The 21,732-nt window shown below is 49.7% G+C and overlaps 1 protein-coding gene and 1 long non-coding RNA gene across 2 annotated transcripts in view; one reads left to right on the top strand and one right to left on the bottom strand.

The window, feature by feature from the left end:
- Positions 1 to 3,538: 3,538 nt before the first annotated feature.
- Rassf5 (Ras association (RalGDS/AF-6) domain family member 5) overlaps positions 3,539 to 21,732 on the bottom strand; it is a 22,910-nt gene continuing 4,716 nt past the window's right edge. The window contains exons 2-5 of the mRNA XM_013017425.1: positions 9,033 to 9,143; positions 7,800 to 8,097; positions 7,112 to 7,227; positions 3,539 to 5,862 (exon numbers count right to left, since the gene is read on the bottom strand). Coding sequence (XP_012872879.1) covers positions 5,710 to 5,862; positions 7,112 to 7,227; positions 7,800 to 8,097; positions 9,033 to 9,143 — 678 coding nt within the window. The 3' untranslated portion in view covers positions 3,539 to 5,709. The remainder of the gene's footprint in view (positions 5,863 to 7,111; positions 7,228 to 7,799; positions 8,098 to 9,032; positions 9,144 to 21,732) is intronic.
- The window catches only part of LOC105986496, a 23,112-nt gene continuing 22,454 nt past the window's right edge, over positions 21,075 to 21,732 (top strand). The window contains exon 1 of the long non-coding RNA XR_001175112.1: positions 21,075 to 21,085. This is a non-coding gene — a long non-coding RNA (uncharacterized LOC105986496). The remainder of the gene's footprint in view (positions 21,086 to 21,732) is intronic.

Below are 21,732 nucleotides of genomic sequence, written 5' to 3'. Positions count from 1 at the left end.
GGACTCGCCCCTCCCTACTGTGAAGGCAGGCTGACCCATTCAGAGTTCAGGCAGGTGGGGTCTTCCTGGTGTTTAGATCTATCTCATACTTCACAGCCTCCAGCTCATCTGTTCCCACCAGCAGATTAACTTCCTGGCTTCAAAATAATCCCTTTTCATCTCTAAAGAATTAGTCTTATAGAAAACAGAACCAAGTTGTTCTCTGTCAATTAAGATAACAGAAGTGTTACAGAAGTGCTAGTGGCTCACACCTATAATCTTAAGCTACTCAGGATGCTAAGATCTGAGGATCACGGTTTGAGGCCAGCCCCGGCAGGAAAGCCTGTGAGGCTCCTGTCTCCAATTAACCACCAGAAAACTGGAAGTGGTCCTGTGGCTCAAAGTGGTAGAGCACTAGCCTTGAGCAAAAGAGCTCAGGGACAGCATTTAGGCCCCAAGTTCAAGCCTCATGGCCGACAAAAAACAAAGGTAATAGAAGAAAGAATTGTCTCTAAATTGAAGGGTTAAAGTTTTGAGGCAGTGACCACTTGTTGCTTATTTCTAGCAGAGCAACATGTGGTGGTAATCCAAACACCTGGTTGGTTGTGTGCCTTTATAACCCCTGCAAATCTTTAGCTCGGGGCTCTCCTCCTAGGCTCTGCTGTGTCGGAGTGTAGTACAAGGCCCGAGCTGCAGCCCATCTAAATAAAACCTTAAAACAGCTGTAAAGTCTGACTCTCGGTGGTCTTCTTGGTGGGGCTCCTGTGACCTAGGCACAACATAAATTACTGTAGAATTTCTGCTAGTTAGACAGAACACACAGCACTTAGAACATGAGTTTTTGCATGATCCAGATTTCTCCCCAGTTTATCACAGTTTCTATGATAGCTTTGCTCCAGTGAAGTCTTAGCCCCACCTTGTAGACCTGCCTTCAGTCTTCAGAAGGTCTGTGTACTCCTTGAGGTGCTGCGTAAGAGTCTGCAGAATTGTTTTTCTAAGAAACAATCTGTGCTTTCGTCAAATTCTGATGAGATCACTTGAAGCCAGAAATGTTCAGAATAACTGATCTTGTCCCTCCATTTACTGTTTAGCTGTGTTAAATCTCATGCATTCCTAGACTTTTGCCATCAAACTGGACACTGGTGGCGCACACCTGGAATTCTAGCTTCTTAGGAGGAGGATGAGAACTAAGGATTGAGGCTTGAGGCAGACAAATCTGAGATTCTTATCTCCAATTAGCTAGCAAAAAGCTCGAAGTGGAGGTGTGGCTCAAATAATAGAGAACTGTAAGCAGAAAAGGCTAACTAAGACAGGCTGATGGGCTGGGAAAGTGGCTTAGTGACAGAGTGCTTGCCTAGTATTCATGAAGCCCCAGGTTTGATTCCTCAGCACCCCTACACAGAAAAACCCAGAAGTGGTGCTGTGGCTCAAGTGGTACAGTGCTAGCCTTGAACAAAAAAAAAGCTCAGGGACTGTGCCCACGCCCTGATTTCAAGCTCCAGGACTGGCAAAAAAAAGAAAAGAAAAGTGAGGCTGAGTTTAAGCCCCACTCCAGCACATACACTCAAAAAGTGAATTACACTTTCATAGACTTTTTATTCTTTCTCATTTCACTTGTTAAATGCTGAGGTAAGAAAGGCTTGGAAAGAATCAGTGTCCACAGATGACACATGTGAGGCCTGGAAAGGAAGAAAAGGATGGGTGTGAAAATGTGTTTGGTGTCTCCTAACTTTTGCTACCAGGTCCAGAACTGGCCTTTTGACTAATCCTCACTAACCCATCTACTGTCATGAACATGTGGAACCTGTAAATATAGAAATTGGCCCTAAATGGTCCTATTATAACGAAGCTTCTAGACAGCCAGTGATGTGGAGTGGGGTGTGCTCAGTAGTAATAAAATCTGGGCTTCCCATGAATTAAAAAAACAACCACCAGATAGCACGCAATGCAAAGTTACTTCACCAACACCATCTGTGTTGTGCAATTGTGGAGGGCTTAGAGGCTCTGAGAGGTTGTCTTGTTAATCCTTGCTGAAGACATAAAGCCAGTAAGTACTGGGGCTGGATCCCACTAGAGTAAAGGTGCATCTCTTATTAACTGTGGTTAAATCCAGGACTCTCTGCTCTGACAAGAGTGCTGTCAAGACCTGTGCTTCCAATGATGTTTCCTGTAATGGTGACACATTTGTACTGAATCATTTCTCCCCAGCCCTGAACAGCACGGAGATGTGTGAGAGTCAGCATAGAATCTGACTGTATGGTGGATCTGTGTTAAGCCAAGTGATCTATATCAAGGTCAAACTCACCACTATGAACATATTAACCCTATGCTGTGTTCAATGAAAAGCTGAAACTGCTTTGTTTCTGTATTTTGGCAAAGTCATCGAAAGGAATACTTCTTGGAGGTCTAAGTAGACCGTTGTTACAGGTGCGAATCGAAATTGGGTAATTTTAACCACGTGTGGTGGATAGGGAGTTCTCTTATGAGGAGCTCTGGAGAGCCTCTGGACCCAAGGGCCCTGTTCATTGCACAGTACATGATCAACCTGGAAGACAGGCACAAACTTTTTAATAACTTTTTTGTTGGTCCCAGTATTTGGGTTTTAACTCAGGGCATCACACTTTTGCTTAGCTTTTTCGTAGAGCAAGTAGAGCCATGCCCCCAACCTCCAGCGTTTTTGCTGGTTAACTGGAGATAAAAGTCTTGGCTTTATCTGCCCAGGCAGGCTTTGAGCTGCAATCCTTAGATCTCAGCCTTCTGAGTAGCTAGGATGACAGGGGTGAGCCACCAGTTCCCAACTTTAATAACTTTTATGTGGCAATTTTTTGTGATTATGGAGATAGTCCTTTGCTAGAAGCCAGGATACCTAAATGAGAGGACTATCCTTTAATTTTTCTGTCTTCCTTCATGTGAAATGATCTTAAATTTTCAAAGCTACACCCCTACCATTCATTCATTTATTGGTGGCAGTTACGAAGCTTCAAATCAGGGCCTAGGTGCTGTCCCTGAGCTTTTGTGTTTAAGGCTAGCATTCTATCAGTTAAGCCACAGCTCCACTTCCTGTTTTCTAGTGGTTAATTGGAGATAAGAGTCTCACAGACTTTCCTGCCCAGGCTGGCTTTGAACCGAGATCCTCAGATCTTAGTTTCCTGAGTAGTAGGGCTACAGGCATGAGCCACCGGTGCCTGGCTCTATCTTAATTTTTAAATCATTCCAGAAATAAAAGAACAACTGCTTACCTCAGTAGTCTGTCCTGAGATTTCACCATCCTTAGCTCCTGCTTTTTCCTAACTCACTGTTCCTACAGCATGTCCTCTCTCCCCATATCAGGACCATTTTCTCCCAAGCACTGGAACAGTAGCCTTCATTCCTTTGCCTCCTGGCAAAAGTACCTGTTCTTGTCATCTGTGTGTCATCTTTGTCCCCAATCCAGTTTCCCTAAGATGATAAAGTTCATGGAAGACATCACCACCGGGAATCATGTGTACAACAAGCTTTTATTACTTTTTTTTAAAACTCATATGAGAAAGACATTTAAAAAGAAAAGATTCGTAAAACACAAAATATATCCACACACACACACACACACACACATACACACACACACAGCAACACAACCAAGGAAGGCACTACCAGCAGTTATGCCCACCCCTGGGAGGGAATTCTACACTTACTTCCCAGAGGCTCAGACCTCGGCCTAGGTCCTGGGTCTAACTGTGCTTTAACGTCTGCATTTTTCCCATAATTTTCTTATTTCATAAACACGTTTTATTTCTCTCTTTATATATAGCTATATGCTTCTATGTATATATATATATATAGATAGATATGTACACGACTTTCTTCCAAAAAAATAAACTAGCTATCCCTGTGCGGGGAAGCCCTCAGCAGCACTGGCAGCGGGGGTGCGGAGCCATGCCTTCTTGGGTTAGACATGCAGAACAAGGGTGAAGGCCAGCAGCTCCCGGCCACACACAGCAGCGGGGACACAGAGGGGCGTCCTTCAGGGAGGGAAGTGCTAAGGCTGAGAAAGAGATGGCAGGTAAGCAGGGGGCTGTGGCTTGTATCATCCTTTAGAGTTGCTAGCTTGGGTTGCTTTTGTAGCTCTGAAGACAGCACAGTTTGGGTGATGAGGGATCAGCATTCCTCTGGGATCAGGAGGAGCAGAGGGGACTCAGCCTGGGAGAGGGAGGGAACTTCTAAAGCTACATGAAGAAGCTTGGGCTCCAGGTCCCCAGGGTGGCCCTGGGAAGGTAAAGGACAGCAAAGCAATGGTCTCTGGAGGCTGGATTGGAACACCGGCCCTGCTTTGAAAATGACAAGTCCTTCTCTGTCCAAAATGGAGTGTCTTTGCAGTCCTGGCTACTTGCTGGAATTGTCTGGCTAATTTAAGTTCGAATTTTATGTCCAGAGTCAAGAGTCGGGTCCTTCCTGTGCATGGGTGTCTGATAATACTTCTGGGAAGTCCTAGCCCGGGAACCTAGATGGGAAGAAGTGGAGTGAGGGCTCCCAGAGAGCCACTGGCCGCTTCCTGGCAGGAATAAGCCAGTAGCAGAACTTCAAGCACCCAAACCCTGCTCTGTCTCTTCTTTCTCTGTGTAAACAAAAAGGCACTGAGGTCAATGTGGAGGCCGGGGCGGGTAGGCCTCACTCAACAGAAAGGGCTCCAAGCTGGCCAAGTTGGAGGATCCTCTGTAATGAAGGCCACTCCTTGGGCAGCACCTGAAGATCCCAGCATCCCTGTGGGAGAAGAAAGGCAGTGCCGGAGGTCACGGGGAGACCAGGGCGGCGCACGCTTCCACTCTCTGAGGACAGCCTGGACAGGTTTCCCTGCGGTGCTGTTTTGGCTGCTTCTTAACTGCCTGACTTCTTGGTTCCACAGGAGACTTTTAATGGTGAATGGCTGATTTCCCTTTGGTGGGAACACATGAGGATGATGACTATAGAATTTAGATTTGTAACTTAAACACGAACTGCTATTGGCAATGATGTGACTCAGTACCACACATGCGCAGGTGAATGCCTTTGGATTTACATATGCACAGTCTCTTCCGGCGTCAGGGCCTGGGCCGGGGCCAGAGCAGCCTGTGGCTTCTCTGGAAATCTCTGAGCCAACCTCACCTTTGGTCCCCCCACCCGACCCCCCTGAGCATCCCAGACCAGTGACCGGACCCATTTCCCTGAAGTGTGACTCGTTGGCACTACAGGGAAGGGGACAGCTCTTTTACAAGCCTCATCCTACTTTTAGAGGCTCAGCTCAGATATTACTAAAGAGATATGCTACAATGTCTGACTCATAAATAAAGGTACTGGTGGTGGCAAATAAAGAGAAACTGAAGAATCGAAGCCAGAGGAAGAACACAGAGTTCCGAACCCTTTTTTCCTTTCCTTTTGTCTTTCACCGACTGGTGTGCTAAGATTCCAGTTTGGTGACCAGAGAGGCCACTATTTGGTTTGTCGAAGGCTTGCAGATGGAGAGGAGATGATGGACACTGTGTATTTCACACACGTACTGATCACTGGCAGAGGGGCATTGAGGGGTGGGTGAGGATCAGCCCCTACACAAACGCTTGTCCACGGAAGCAACTTCGTGCCACATCTGGAACTGCTGGGCAGGCACAAATGTACCCACCAGAGGTGTCCTGAGAAAAGTGTCTGTTGCAAAATAATAATTAATAATAAAAATAAATCTGGGAGGGGGGGTACAGGGAGGAGAGGAAGCAAGACTGGTTACCCAGGTTTGCCCTGGGATTCTCTTAAGGCCTCCTCCAGTTTCTGTCTGAACTTGTCATACTTCTTCTGTACTTGCTGGATTTTGTCCTGCTCCTCCTTTTCCAAGATTGTTAGGAAGTTCTGGAGCTCAGGGATGGAGAAGGCATCCCACTGTGAGGGGCGAGGGAGATTGAGGAGGAAAGACAGGAAGAAATGGGTTAGAGCCCTGCCGCCATCTTCACGCAGCTCACATGAGTGGTTCATACATGCTCTGCCACTGCCTAGCGCCTGCCAAGGATGGAGCTTGGGTGGACCAAGTCTCAGGATGCTGATGTTGGGGCCTGGTCACCTCTCACCAGCTATTTGACTTTGAACACTTAAACTACCCTCTGGGCCTACTTCCTCCGGTGGGCTGAGGGGGCCTCTGTCTGTGCTGGCAGAGCAGGTGGCAGGGCACTCTATGGTGGGCCTCCGTTCTGGCTTGTACAGAGGGACCAGGCTCCTCAGGGCAGAAAACAAGTCTGACTTCTCTCAGCCTGACCCAGGAGCAAAGGTCCCAATGGGGCCAGCGAATGAGACTCCTGAGCACCCTACCTAGATGAGAGACTTGGGGTCCGCAGGGGAAGGTGGCCAACCCTAAGTTAAGGAGCTGGTGGCAGCAGAATGCAAACTAGGACTAAACTCAGGTCTCTGAACTCCTAGGCCCATGATCTTCCTATAGGACCAGCAGTGTTCACACCCATCCAGTAGAATCCATTTTCCAAACAAGCTCTTCCATAGCTTGAAGAGACTGGGCTGATGGGAGCCGCGCTGCCCTAGCACAGGTGGGGACAGAGCCCTGCCGGCCCTACGTCTCCTCTAAATCTCCACCACCAAGCAGCAAGGCCCCCCCATTAAACCGAGACCCCCAGCCTCCTCCATCTGTCGCTCCTCAAAGGCTTCACCCTCCAAGGCTCTAGGGGGCACCAATCTGGTTTCACCCCATTTGTGCCATAAGACCAGATATTAGTTAGCTTCACTGGAGGAAGGAAATTGGTGTTCTAAGAACAGGAAAGACAAATATCATTACCTAGTGAAACTCAGAGGTGGAGCTTGCTAAGCAAAAAGAGCTTGCGCCTGAACACAGGGAGTTTCTGGTCCCCTCTACCTTTGGTGTTCAGAGCCAGCACACAAACTCTTTTCTTCCCATAGGCTTTGCCAGGCACAGGCTGTGACTTGCTCCCCCTGGGGGCTGACAATCCTGGCTTATATGCCAAGCCTCTGGCCCAACACGCTGCCCAGCCCAGCTCTCCAGCAGTCCTTTTGCTGCTGCTGCCGCCGCTGCCTCATGGCTCCTGCCTACAGTGGGCAGTTCGGATGCCCACTTGTGCCCACCCAGTTACCCCTGAGGGCTGGTCTTGTGCAAAGTCTGCAGACCTACCTCAACCTCTCCAGTTTCATTTTCCTTTAGCACAAAACTGAGGACATCAGTGTCGGGCCCGGCAAGCAGGCGCAGGTAGAGGGGGCAGTCGGCAATGGAGAGCTTCTGGAAGAGTACTGCAAACCAAGAAAAGGGGCTGGGCACTCATCTCAGAAGAGAAGGAAGAGGAGGAGGAGGAGGCGTCGGTGACAGATGGGGCTGGAGCTGGGTGGGACAGGATTGGGAAGGCGGAGGTGGGGCTGGAAGTGGACCTACATGAACCAAGCAAGAGCAGATAGGGCAGGTGTGTCTGTAGCTAGATGGCAGAGCACTTGCCTAACACGCATGAGGCCTTCGGCTCCAGCCCTAGCCCCACAGAGGAAAAAAAGAAACTGGGAGAATCTTTTATCTTGGTGTTTCCATGTACATCATTTCCCAAAAGATAAGGAGTGGTGGGCAGATGCCACCCCTCCCCAGAAGAGGAAACAGGAGCTCAGGGTGAGGCTTTCCTGTGCAGGCAGAGTTAGGGGTACAACAGAGGGCGAGAGCTGCCCAGACTACGTCCCTGGCTCTTCTGTGGCTCTGAATGACCATGCGGACAGTTGGGTTCCTGGTGCACAGAAGCCCGCTCTTCCCACCCACCCAGGGCTGGCAGGGGTTTTAGTGGAGAGTCACGGAGGGTAATTTCTGGCTGGGAGGTCTCTCCTACCTTGACCATCCTTGTGGATCCGCTTAAAAAGTGCAAACTTCTGGGGATTGTCCACCACCATGAACTTCTTGAGCAGCCCCTGGATGACCTCGCTGACTGTCGTGGTGCTGCTGATATGCAGCTGCTTGATGGCATCCAGTGGCAGATAGAAGGATGTCCGTTTGTCCGTAGTGGCTGCCAAGTTCACTTCCTTGATGGCGTCGTAGATGGACTGGGGTCCGATGCCGGCAGGCACCGTCACTGGCCGTCGAAGTTTCAAATGCACTTTGATGAAACCTGTGTAGGTGCCATCTTCGCTCTGCAAGTGTGAGGCACTGGATGGGCTCAGACCCATCTTGCACAACTGTGTCTACCATTTCCCCAGGGGCACCCCAGCCACCCCCACCCCCATCTCCCTGAGGTCCTGTCTGCCAGCGTAGGATGCTGGAAGGAAAGGGACACCTTCCTCTCCCCATGGACCAGAGAAAGTCCAGAGTCCATCTCCCAGGGAGGTCTAGTGGGGCTGCCACTGTTTCCTTCAGGAAACCAGGCAGACACCAATCGCCTGTGGTGAATTCTCACTCTTACGGGAAAGGTCTGCAGTGGCCTATTATTTTTGCATCTCCAAAACAGGGAGGCTCAAGAAAACTCTAGAATAATGTCCAGAGACCCAGCCCAAAGAGTTTGCGGCGTTTAAGATAAATTTGGGCCTATTGGTGACAAGGTTTTCTGGCACAGGATTTTCTTCACCTTTGGGTGAAGCCCCAAAATGTCAGTTGCTGCCAGTCACCAGCAGAGGGCAGGCTTCTACTATCTGCTCCTCACTGAAGATGGCCTTTCTGAACCTGCGCAGGTCTGCAGCCCACGCCCATACGTGCACCCAGCAATCTAATGGGAAGGAAGAGGCCTTTGTGGCAACATGGGGTCCTTGGTCATTGTTTGTCATTTACTCCCACCAAGATCTCTGACATCTGGGCATAAATATTCCTATTTTCACATTACAGTGCCAGAGAGGTGAAGAGTTTCCCAAAGTCAAAAGGGAAAACATGAATGGAATAGAGATGGGATCTGGATCTTATTCTAAAGCCCATTCTATTTGCCTCATGCCCACCAGGCTGGGGAACCTTCCATGACCCATGAGGTCTCCAGAAGCCCTGAGAAGTGGGAAGGCACTGTAAGGGTGTAGCCTGGGAATGCAGAGGATCACGCTGCCAGGAAGGGGCAGAGTGGGCAGAGGGGGCGGCAGCTGCTCACCAGCTTCATGCCCAGGCAGTTCTTCTCCCGGCTATTGTAGCTGTCAATCTTCTGCTTGATCTCCTGCAGCGTGGGCGGGCGCTGAGTCTCCTCCACCGGCGGGCAGACATTCTGCACAGACACAGAAGGGGGTGGGGTGGTGGTGGAGGTGAATGGTGGTTCTCAGGATTCGACGGGAATGGCCACACCTCCCAAAGACCTCTCTCACCAAGGAAGGAGCAAACTGCAAGAGTGGGAACAATGAGGCCAGCTGCCCGGGGAAAGCCCAGGTACTGGCCACAAAGCCTGGTGAATGGGGAGAACCACATTTGCTCACAGAGGATAGTTAATTACCTACCGCTCACAAGTGCTCATTACCCCCTCTGTACAAATGAGGCCAAATATACCCAGTTCCCCAGTCAGGAAGGCAGGTTTCCAGATGCTGTGGAAGTTACAAAGAAAGACAAGCTGTGGTCTGTCTGCTTGAGGAAGCCACAGTCAAGCTCAACATACAAGTGGGTATACTTAGTGCCAGCAAAAGCCGATAGAGATGATGACAGGAAGTGGAGGTGTGGCTCACGTGACAGCCTTGAGTGAAAATGCCAAGGGAGAGTGTGAGGCTCTGAGTTCAAGCTCCAGTACCTGCACACAAAAAGGAAGGAAAAGGAGAGAGGAGGGGTGGGGGGAGGGAGGAGTCGGGGAAGGGCAGGGGAGGGAAGGAAAGGAAGAATGCTCCCAGACCCAGGGAACAAAGACATACAGGCACCAGTTAAGGCCCCATACCACTGGCACATGTACGTGCATGCAACAAGTGTACGTGTGAACTGGTAGAGAAGGTGACAGTTGAGAGTAACGTTCTCTACTGGGGCAGGGACAACCAGCCAATACTGAGCGCCTCCTCTGTGTCAAGTACTCGGCACACGGGATCTCATTTAGACTTTGAAGGATAATCCAATAACCCCCATTTACAGGTGCTCATTACCAAGACAGAGCTTGCCTAATTCCCCTGTCAAGATGTGCAGAACTGAGCAGAAACCCAGGTCTATCCAGTTGGACTCTTCCGATGACATCGTGATTCCTTCTCCCCCTCCATTCTCCAGCTCTCCTTTCCCTAGCCTTAGAGGACAAGTTGAAGTTGGAGGTCAGTGTTGGTCACACTAGAGAAAGCAACTTTGTCCCTCAGCTAACTCTGGATGTCGCTCAGCTTCATTGTCACTCTTTCCCCGCTTGGTCTTTCGGTGGCCCTGTGCGGCTGGGAGCCGCTTGCTCAAAACCCACCGAGCATTTACCCCCATCTCAGGAATCGGGCAGACTCAGGCACACGTGGAGTCTGCTTTGGCAAATGAGGAAACGGAGCCCCACAGAGGGAGGGCTCTCACACCACCTGACACCTGCCTTGAGGGCCCGTGGGCCTGGCTGGGGAATTTCCCAAGGGCCCTGACACTACATCACCACCCAAACACAACAGGACACCCGCCACAGAGCTCACCCCGGACCTTCCCCTTCAGCCAGCCTGTCGGTGGGACATGCGTCATTGTAGAATAGCACAACCACCGCTTCCTCCACCACTTTCCAGTCCCACAGAGGCCATAAAATGTCAGGCCCCCATGGCTGCCCAGAGGAGTGAGTGTATCCGGGGTCGGTCCATGCCTCTGGCCTCTCATCCCTCCACACAGAGGTGAGGTGACATTCTTGTTCTGTCACATCATCTTTCCCCGCTCTGTCTGCTCCCTCTGTCCTCTTCCTCTAGGGCTCCCGACAGGACCAGTCTGTGCCAGGCTTTCCCCTATTTCTTCCCTTACATTCTCCTTAGAGTAGACTTACCTTACAGGTCACAAAACTAAAGCTCAAAGAAGAGCAGATTCATCGCCGTGTTCCAATGCTAGTGCCCAGCCAAGCAGGGACTGGAATGGAGCCCACCCTCTCAGTTGGTCATGTGACCACCTCCTGCTGGAGGGGCTGGCCCACCCCTCCCATGACAGTGCCTGGAACTCCGAGCTGCAGAGCTGAGGTGCACAGCTACTAAACCAAGCCCTACAAGGCAGCTCCTCTGAGCAGAGGCCGAAGGTCGCAGGGAATCCTGTAAAAATGACATGGCGGGACCGCTAACCTCGGGAATGGGATGAGCTGTCAGGACACTCCACCATCTTCTTCCTGGGTGTCTATTTAGGTGTCTGTAGAAGACCACCCCAGGGAGCAGGCCTTCGACACGTGTCCTGTGTGTGTCAGGTGATTTCACCAAGTGTGTGAATCTCAGACTGTCTTCATTTGCTGTCAATGTGTGAATCCAGGGATCCTCAAAATGAAGACCTTCATTTGACTTCGTTCCTCTCCAACCCCTGACATCCCATCAGCCATGCGTACCTCCACGGACCAGACGTGCCTGCGTGGCTTATCCTGCCTTCCCTCTGGAAGCTTCCAGTCAGAACAACCAGCTGTCTGGTCACTGTTACGTACTACGTTCAGCCCATCTTCAAGGCTCACAGGCTGCCTCTGCTCAGGAGTTAAGGCGTAGCTCGTACTCATCTCCAAACAACAAAAACAAAAAGAGCTAGGTGGTAGAAGGAAAGCAGCAGGCACCTCTGGAAGTGCTCTCCGTTTCCAACCGAGCTACAGTCATTTCTGTTTAGACAAGGCAGCTGTGTTGAGGCCCTTGTAGGCCACTCTTCCCTGGTTTGGAATCAGCCAGGAATAGAGCTGCCTCATTCTTGATTTTCTTTCTTCTTCCTGTTCCCCTTTTTGTCATCAGATAAACCCATCTGTTTTCTTCCTTCCCCAGAGCAAACCTGGGGAAGTGACGTAAGTTGCCACGGGCATGTCCGCCTTCTAGCCAGGCACAGAGGATAACAGCCCTGACCTCACCCTGTGGAAGTCTGGGATTGCCAGGAGCTCTGTGTGTGGCTGACAGGCACAATGAACCTCACGCTGGAATGTCAGCACCCAGTGTAGGATGGCTGCTGCCCACACTGAATCTGCCAGACAAGGTCTGCCCCACGGGCTGAATGAATCACCTCCTGAAGTAGGCCAACCAGCACGCCCCCACCAAGTGCTCACTCATCTTCTTCCTGCCCAAGAGCGGTACAGAACCCAGACCAGCAGTTCTTAAACTTGCCTGTACAATGGAGTCATCTGAGGATCTCTAGAAACACGGTCATCTGGGCTTTGTCCCCAGAGATGACCAATCTGGGATGCAGCCGGGGTAGAGGGATTAAAAAAAATTCTCCCAGGTGATTGCAACATTGCTTGCAGCATTTGAGAATTTGGAGAGACTCCCCAGGTTATTCTGTCTAGCTGGATGCCAATGGATGCACACTGCCTGGAAAGGTTACCTTAAAGGTAAACACTACCGTGTAAACAAGATCAATGCTGCGGTACTCTTCCAAGGGCCAAGGCAAAGACCCTGATTTCTATGCACCTGCCAGATTCTCCAGGCCCCTGAGTGAAGGATTCATCTCTCTGCCCATGGGTACTAAGCTAGAAACCAAGCAGCTAACATTTTGTCTCTTGGGGTTGTCCCAGATAGACAGAATGGGGAATTCTGTTATGGTTCAACAAATTCAGGCACAGGTGCATGAGGGGGTCTCTCCTGAGAGTTTACACATCTCGGTGCATCTAGCATGGAATTCATCCATCGGCTCCGATTAAGCTGCCAGCACTGGTAGCAGATGGCTGAGCTGTTCCCAATCCACCCATCTTGTTCAGGACACTGGTGAAAAATGGTTTTATCTCACATGTCATGAGCCATGGAAAAAGCTGTGTGTCCTCTCTTGGCTTTCTTGAAGTTACTGGAATACAGTCAAGTGAAAGGGTTGGGGGGTACTATGGTAAGAACAGAAATGGCCCTCTCCCCACCCCAAAGAGCAGTTCTTGAAGATTTCTAGTCAAATCATATTTTTATTATCTTTAGGTAGTTGTACAAAAGAGTTTCCATGTAACAAATCAGTTTATAAATACAGTGCTTTTTTGTTCTTTTGGTGCCAGTCCTGGGGCTTGCTCTCAGGACTTGGGTGCTGTCTTTTGAGAGTTGTTGTGCCAAGGCTAATTGCTCTACCACTTGAGTCACAGCTCCGCTTTTGGCTTTCTGGTGGTTCACTGAAGAGTCTCACAGACTTTCCTGCCTGAGCTGTCTTGAACCATGATCCTCAGATCGCAACCTCCTGAGTAGCTAGGATGACAGGTGTGAGCCACGAGGGGTCCAACATAATGCATCTTGATCAATGTCGTCACAGCCAAAGACTCAACAATAAATAAGGAGAGCCATTCCCGTGACGTCCAGGACCTGTCTCACAGCAGATTTGCCCTAAATCAAGTTTTTCCTTTTTGTTTTCTTTAAGGCAACAGCAACCAGACACTGGCTGATTCTGCATACTAATCAATGACATATTATGTCTTAATTTGAGCCTCTGGGGAGTGACCAAGTGCTCTGAGGATAGCTCAGAGAAAGTTCTGTGGCTTCTAATCCTTGGGTGGCAACACAGCAGCCCAAAGAGGCCCCAGAAAGAGAAGTGGGCAGAGGAGACTGTGGGCAGCACCCCCAGTGCTGGACCTGCCACACACATTCACACCCACTCAGTGCTGACCCAAATCGCATCAACCTCACTTGGCCAGTGTCTGCTTCTGGCCTGCTTCTTTCACCGTGTCACACCTTCTGCTCATCTGAAGTCCCGTCATTGGGTAAGGCCCCCTGACCTCTCCATGCGTCAGCAGAGAGGACACTGATGACCATGCAGGTAATGACAGTGATCTATCATCACCACGAATTCTGTGCCGTGCACTGTCCTACTCAGGCTGCATTCCTTCATCTGACCTTCACAGCAAATGTATACAGAATGTCACTACTATTGTGTCCATTTTACAGTCTAGGAAACTGAGGCACAGTAAGATCAGAGTCAGCCACTACTGTCCCACCCAGTCCTTAAGTATGTATCTACTTACATTAACCTCACAAGCAGACCATCAGGGATGGTTTTTCTTCCCAGCTATCCTGACCTACATTGTGCCTTTTCTATTTCTTCTATTCCCCATGTACTACATACACTCAGCATGAAGTAGACAATAACCAGCTGTTCAAGAACCTTCAACAAAGCTGGGTGCTAGTAACTTATGCCTGTAAGCCTACTACTCAGGAGCCTGAGATCCCAAGTATCCAGTTCCGAGGCCCTCTCAGCAGAACACTTCACTAAACTGTATCTCCAAAACAACCAGTGAAAAGCAGGACTGGAAATATGATTCAATGGCAGAGTACCAACTTGACAAGTGAGGCTCTGAGTCCAATCCCCAGTACCACCCAAACAAAAAATAAAAAACAAAAGCCACAATGATCTTCCATTGTCTGCAGTGGGAAGTCTTACTTTCTCCTAGGAACTGCAGCCAGCTTTGGATTTCAATTTAGTCTGAGTTCTGTGGGAGAAACAGACACACCTGTTCTGTCCATCATGGCACCCTACAGCTTAGCTCCAGCTCAGCACACGATGGATGTGAAGATAGAATCAAATGAGACCATGGGTACAAAAGCATTTGGGAAATTACCCAACCCATCCAAAGGCATGCAGTGTTACTGTTATCCCAGGAAACAGGTCCCTTCCCCTGAGCTAACTTCCAGTCTCTCTTTCCTTGAGTATCTATTCTAGATTGCCCATGTGCCCAGAGTTCCTTTATTCCTTTTGCTACACCCCCAGCTGGCAGTGGTAGGGTGTAAGTCTTGAGTGAAAAAGTTAAGCAAAATTGTGAAGCCCTGAGGGCGTGCACGCACGCGCGCGCGCGCGCACACACACACACACACAGGTCGGACAGAAAACTACTCAACGGTATCTTTGCATCTCAAAAGTGGCTACAGGCAGGGCAGCGTGGCTCTCCCAGTTCTCCTTGCCTTAAGGAGTCTGGTCCACAGACACCAGTGCGCTCTGCAGTCACCTGCATGGTCTCTGTTGCCTGGGGTACAGTTCCCACTTCTCCTTATAGCTTCCCAGTGAACCTTCTCCAGCCCACAGCAATCTCCTTTCAACTCTGCTCTCCAACGATATCAGATCTGTGACATCTTAATTCCCAAGTGGAGGCAGGTGGATAGCGTTGTCTCCTGTCCCTTTCTTTCTCCTGAGTCATACATTTCCTCACAACTCTGGTAATGGACCTCTGTAACTTCACTCTTACTTAATGGATGCATTCCGCAAGCAGACAAAGGTGTGATGGTTACAGCGGAGTTATTCTCTGCGCTCTTCCAGTGAGGAGGCCGCCAGGCTGGCAGAGATGAGCACGCAGGGAGGGGGGATTGGCTGGGCTCCCTCAGCTGCTCAGGGGCTCACTCTCAAACACAGTCCAAAGCCTCTTGCAGCACAGCTGAAAACTACCACATGCCACTCTGCAGCGGCTTGCTAATGGTAAGCCCAGGCTGCCAGAACCACGGAGGTGCTGTGAGTCAGAGCCTGTATGGCTACCCTGGTATCTAATTACCTATATGCTCTGATTGTTTAAAGATGGTTTTACATATGTTAATCCCATCTCTCTCCCCAGAAAGAGACAAGTCTTTGTCTGCTGCTTAAACTGATATTTAAATAAAATGCTACAAATCTTCACTCTCCCTCTTATACTCTTATACAACTTGCCCAACGTCTTCCTTCTGCTCATCTGAAGTCCCTGCTGTGGGTTAAGGCCTCCCTGACCACTGCAGCCATCAGTAGCAGCAATGGTAAGTATGATGAGGAAGGCAGATTTTTGTCTGATGTTTACACCCAGGTTCTGGGCTCAGCCATGCACTGCGCCATCCCCTACCCCCATCCAAAGGAGGTGGAAGATTAATCCTGTGGACTGGACGGCCGGAAAACCCTGAGCGCTTCCCAGCCCAAGGCCCCTTAGCTATCAGACAACCCAGTCCTGGAGCACCATACACTGGTCTGTATCCACAAAGAACATGCGGCTGGGAAGCACTTCAGGTTTTGACTAGAAATCAGCCTTGAGGCCTACCTCTGCAGCTTTCCAGTGAGGACAACGACAAGACCATCAAATGACCTGTGACCTACAGCAAGTCCCTTCCCCTCCCAGCACCTCGGCTTCCTCCTCTGTGAAATCATGAAGTGATACCAAAGAAACTCTCAGGCCTCCCTGATGGCCTAAGATCGAACACATAAGATAGGGTGGCTTTTCTGTGGCTTCTTCCTCTTCCTTTCAGAGAATTGGGTGTGGGGCTGGGGGCCACGGAGAGCAGCTGGACCTGCCTGAATTACAGTAAGAAGCACAGGTCCAAAGGAACGTGAAGTTTGGCACCAACTTCCACAACTGCTTTTCTCACCACTCGCCTCTCCTCTCCACAGCACGGCCTCATCTTAGCCACACTTAAATAGGTCTATACCTTTTCTCACTTCGCTTATGTCAAGAAAACAAAACAAGAGTACCCCCGGAAGCCAGCTGCCATGAGCCTTTACCACATTTCCTCTTTCTCAGCTCTTAGCAAATCTGCCAGCAATAGGCTCATTGTTCAGTAGAAGACTTGCTCAAACCTAAGCCAGAGACAGAGTCCTTGGGGATATCCTGACTGGTACCAAGGCCCTCCAGACCCCAACAACTGGGGGTTTATTTGGGCCTGTCTTAAATGTGAACCTTGAGGCATGGGCAAGACACAATCTAGCTGAGCTAGGCCTGGCGTGCCCTCTCAATGTTTATGCCAAAATCAGAGATCAAGGGTCCCCACAGGGCTGTCCCTCAAGAACTAAAGACACAGGCCAGAAAGGAACATTCCTACAAGTCTCTCTTTGGACCTGTGTGATGACCACCTATCTCCCTGCCAAAATAATGACTGGCAGTTCCAAACTGTTCTCCAATAGGCTGTCTGTCTGCAACAGAGCAAAGAAGAGGCCTCGGTATGTGAGCAGCTCTCGTAGGGCCTGAAGGCAGGAAAGAGAGAAACAAGGAAATTGCAGTCCCCAAAGGATGATGCAGAGCAGGTTCTCAATGGGGAGATCAATCAGCAGTAACTGATTGAATTGCCTTTAGGCTGAGGACCGAGAATGGCACCTGGGGAGGTGACACAGGTGGGGTGTGGTCCTGTGCTTGGGAACTTATCTGTCAGTCACCCGAGGAGGGAGAGCTAGCTGCTTGTTTGGCACCACAGAACCAGCACAGCACAGCACCATCTGGGACAAAAAGCTCCAGTGGCTTCGAGGCCCAGATCAGTTTCCTGTGACAAAGCTCATCTTAGCACATGCCTCAGAGTGCCAACTTGTCCTGGGCCTGGTCACAGAGGCCCCACTCTTTGAAGTGGCCATTGCTATTGCTATTCAGTAGCTGCATGCCAGAGGCCCAGATAGCACTGTGAAGTTCAGGCATCAGGGACTCAGATGCTATCCCTGCCCGGCCTCGCTGTGATGAGAGTCACCAACTGCCAGGCACTGCCTCTGAGCTTGTCAGAGCTGCAGGCTCATCGAATCCCCTCAATAACTTAATGAGGAGCCCAGAGAGAGTCTCTCCTCCTCACCTCCCACATGCTCCTGGGTTGTTTTTTGCAGGCCAGCCACTGTTCTGTGCATTGGAGCAAGTCGGTCTCACAGAGACTCAGATGCCAGTTTGTATGTTTGCTGTGGAGAGTAAGCAGTATTTCACACTCACCCACAAGTGCTTTGCCTGGTGTAAGGACAAAGGGAAGGTGGTGAATGGGGATGGACCGGGTGTGGAAATCCTCCTGCCTTTTTATGATCACACTAGCATAAGCACAAATATATTAATATCCTATGTTAAAACAACCTAGACAACACAGCAAGACACAGTCAGTTAATCTATCAATCAATCGGCCAATCAATCAATGGAAGGATGGATAAATAGGATTCCATTATAGATCTTATATCTGACAAAGGACTGATACCCAGAATATATAAACAACTCTTGCTATTTAACCACAAAAACATGAGAACAGTCTTCCTAAAACTGGACAAAGGAATTAAGAGGACATTTCTTTATAGAAAATCTATAAATAGTCAATAAGCACATGATAAGACGCTCAACATCACTAGTGTTTAGGGAAATGAAAATGAAAACCATAATGAAACAATACTTCCTACCCATTAAGCTGATGAGCATTGAAATGTACTGATTTCGTGGTGGGAAACTGTGCTTAGGAATATGAAAATGAAGAAATCTCTGTGGAAAACAATATGGTAATTCCTCAAAAGCTTTAATATAGAATTGCCATATAAGCCGGCAACTTCATTCCTGGACATATATCCAAAAAGACAGAAAGATAGAACGTATCAATGGTCATGGCATTATCGTTCACAATAGCCAAAGGCTGGAAGCAGCCAGTGCCCCTGACGGAGGAATGGATTCACAACGTGCGGTGTAGATGACACAGTGGAATATGATTTGGTCCTTAAAAAGAAGGCAATTCTAATGAGTGCTGCAATATGGGTGAACCTTGAAAGTGAAATAAGCCACATCCAGGAGGACAAACACCAATGTGATTCCACTTAGAGGCCCTCAGAGTCGTCGAGCTGATAAAAGAAAGGAAATGGAAGGTGAAGCTGGGGGGCCGGGGGAAGGAGATGTGGGAGTTACTGTTTAATAGCTAAAGAATTTCAAGTTGGGTTCTTGCTCTTGCTCTTCTTTTCTAGCTCTCTCTGCTCTCTCTCTGCTCTAGCTCTTTCCTCTTTCCTTTCCCAGCCACGTGGAGTGCCAACCTTGCCTGGTCCCAGCAGGTCTACTGAATAAACCTACCCCTTACCTGAATACCACGTGAGTGCTACTGTTCTTACCCCTCTCTCTGCTCTTTTCTAGCTCTTTCTTCTCTCTTGCCTCTCTTTCCCAGCTCTCTCTCATTCCCAGGCCTTTCCCAGCCACGTGGAGTACCTGAATACCACGTGCGTGCTGGTGCTGTTCTTACTCAGCGCAACCTCTTTCTAAAAACCTAACATTTACTTACTCAATAAAGCTCTTCCAAGTTTTCTTACCAAAAAAAAAAAAAAAGAATTTCAAGTTGGGAAGATAAAAATGTTGTGGGGATGGAAGCTGGGATTCAGGGGGAGGGCAGGGGCTCAGCTTTCTTTCCTGGGACCAGGCTACCTTTCTAGAGGTGAGCCTGGGAATAGCTCCTTGCAGGGCAGGGGCTGAGGCTCCATGAAGGATCAGATCATTCACTGGTGGTGAGTATGGAAGGTGAGGGCATGGGGTCTGATGGTGAGCGAGTCCTAAGTGCCCAGCATACCCATACTTGCTAGGAAGAGGGTGGGTTTAGATATTGTGTCAGCAGCCAGGATGCCAGCCTGCCCGGCCTGCTAGGGAGAACCTTAGCCTAAAAGCCCACTTCTGCCTACATCTTCTCTGCACTCCGGCTCCAGCGGGTGCTTCTGCAGCCAGGTACTTGAAGACAATTCGTAATACTGAAATGTGTCCTAGTTAGATATGAAGTAGCTGGGATTCTGTGTGTGTGTGTGTGTGTGTGACTGCTCACTGTGTCATAAAGGCCCAGGGGTAGGGCAGTTGATTTTCTTTGTCCCCTGAATGGCAAAGCACCCTAGCCTCAGTGACTGTGAGATGTATATGGCTTATACTGTACTGCATTTGGGAGCCATGCTGTCTCCCTTCTGGGGCCTCAACTACTGAAAGAATTCTGGAAAGACTGAAGGGGCGGCATGCTTGGTGTGGAAAAGTGCTGCCATGGACAAGTGGGGTCCGAAGATCCACTGTGTGCCCTGGGCACATTCCTTGCCGGGCTCCTGTGCCTCACTGTTACTTGGACACAATAAGCATACTGGGCCTGTCTTCCCCAACCTGCCACCCCCGTGGTTGGGAGTGAGACAGGATGAAATTTGTCCAATGAGGCTCTCCCGCCTCCTCCCACAGGCTCCTTGGCTCCCACCCACCCTCAGAGGCCTCACTTGAGGAAAGGCCATGCTGTCTGCTGCCAGCAGGTGCCAGGTCTGGTTGCTTGGAGACTTAGCCTTGCCCGTCCCATCCTCCAGGACAAACAGCTGAACAATGAGATGGGTGGAGGAGCTGTGGACATTTGGCAAGTCGTTCTTATGTTTTTCTGCTCTCTCGGTGGGATCTTTTTTCTTGTCAGATTTACTGGAAAAATTCATTTATCCCACATCCAGCAACTCAGCAAGCTTCCCCGGAAAACCATCCTGAGATCAACTTGCAGAAGCGTTGCCCTTTAGTCTTGGCTCCTGTGGACCCCAGGGAGCACTGTCACGGCTCCTGGTTATGGAGACAGTAGCTCCAAGCCAGCTTCCTCCTTCATCAACATGCTGAAGCCACGGGTGGTAAGAGTGGAGGCTCTGTCTTATCCATCTCCATATCCTCTACCTGTGCTCAGAAACACAAGGTTTTGCCTGGGGCTGGTGACTGGAAGGGTTTGGAGAAGAGAGCAGTTAGAGCCCCACTCAGGAAGCAATAGGTGTTGGGGAGACCTTGGGGGTACCAGAAGTCAGTGCCCTGGAAGTCATGTGAAAGATACTCAGGAAGAAGGAGGATGCAAAGCAGTTGGGTAACTTACTGGAAGAACTCAAGAGAGGGCTGAGGACCCCCGAGAGAGACCGGCAGAGGACAGGAAAGGCCACCAGCACAGGCAAACACTGAGGAGGCCGGGAGGGCCATGGAACAGGCAAGAAGGTTTTGAAGGCTGGAGGACTGGGATGGGGCAGAGTCAGGAAGAAAAGTCAGCTGTAAGCAAAGGATATGAGTTGGTTGTGAGAATAATAACTATTAAGTATCTGCATAATAACATCAGATATAAATATGTATTCATGTTATATATATATAAATGTTATATATTAGTATATAAATAAATATTAGGTATTTGCATAGTAGAGACCTCCAGTGGGCTATGGAAAATTCAGTTTGAGAGCTCAGAAGACAGGAAGCTAGGGAGATGGGTAGAGGGCTGAGAAGCACAAAGCTCAGCACGTGGTCAGAAGCTGAAGGCTGTGAATCAGCCACTTGTAGCTTTCCTCCCATGCAGGTGGCCAGGGCGGCCATTTGAACCACACCGATGGGTGCTACAGAGACCCAGAGAAACACTAAGTAAGAGTTGTCTGCTTCCTTTCTCATTTGGTCTCCGAGCTGGACTTCATTTCTCAGCTTCCCTTACAGTTAGATGTGGTCATGTGACTGAGTTCTGGCCAATTGCACACTGGCATGAGACACACATGATTTCTTGGCTCTTGTTACCCTAACTCTCTACCTGCCAATTTAATTTTCTTAGTGCACTCGGTGACTGAACATTGGAGGCTGCTTATCACAATAATTGAGCACATCTCGGTTGTGCAAGATGCACGGAGAGGATGGCAGGAGGGCTGGGAGAGATTCTACACTGTGACTGTGGACTTGGCACCACATGGGGTGGGAAGGGATGGGGCTCATCATCTCATGCGGCTGACACATTCTCATAGAAAAGCCAGGCTGGGACGGGCTAGTGGCGGCAACCGCGGTGAGGCCAGCAGGGCGAGGCCAGCAGGGTGAGGCCAGCAGGGCGGAGTGGAGACCAGAGCCTTCAATGGAAGGCGCCTGCAGGAAGAACCGCTGGGCATAGTCTTGGGCAGGGAAAGACTCTGCGACAGCACAGTAAAACAGTTCAATGGGCCGGGCGTTGGTGGCTCACGCCTGTAATCCTAGCTACTCAGGAGGCTGAGATCTGAGGATTGCGGTTCAAAGCCAGCCCGGGCAGGAGAGACCGTGAGACTCCTATCTCCAATAAACCACCAGAAAAACTGGAAGTGGCGCTGTAGCTCAAGTGGTA

Source organism: Dipodomys ordii, unplaced genomic scaffold (genome assembly GCF_000151885.1).
Source record: "Dipodomys ordii isolate 6190 unplaced genomic scaffold, Dord_2.0 Scaffold35, whole genome shotgun sequence".
Taxonomy (NCBI): domain Eukaryota; kingdom Metazoa; phylum Chordata; class Mammalia; order Rodentia; family Heteromyidae; genus Dipodomys; species Dipodomys ordii.
The sequence above is the reverse complement of the archived record's forward strand: the minus strand, read 5'-3'. Positions and strand labels throughout refer to the sequence as shown.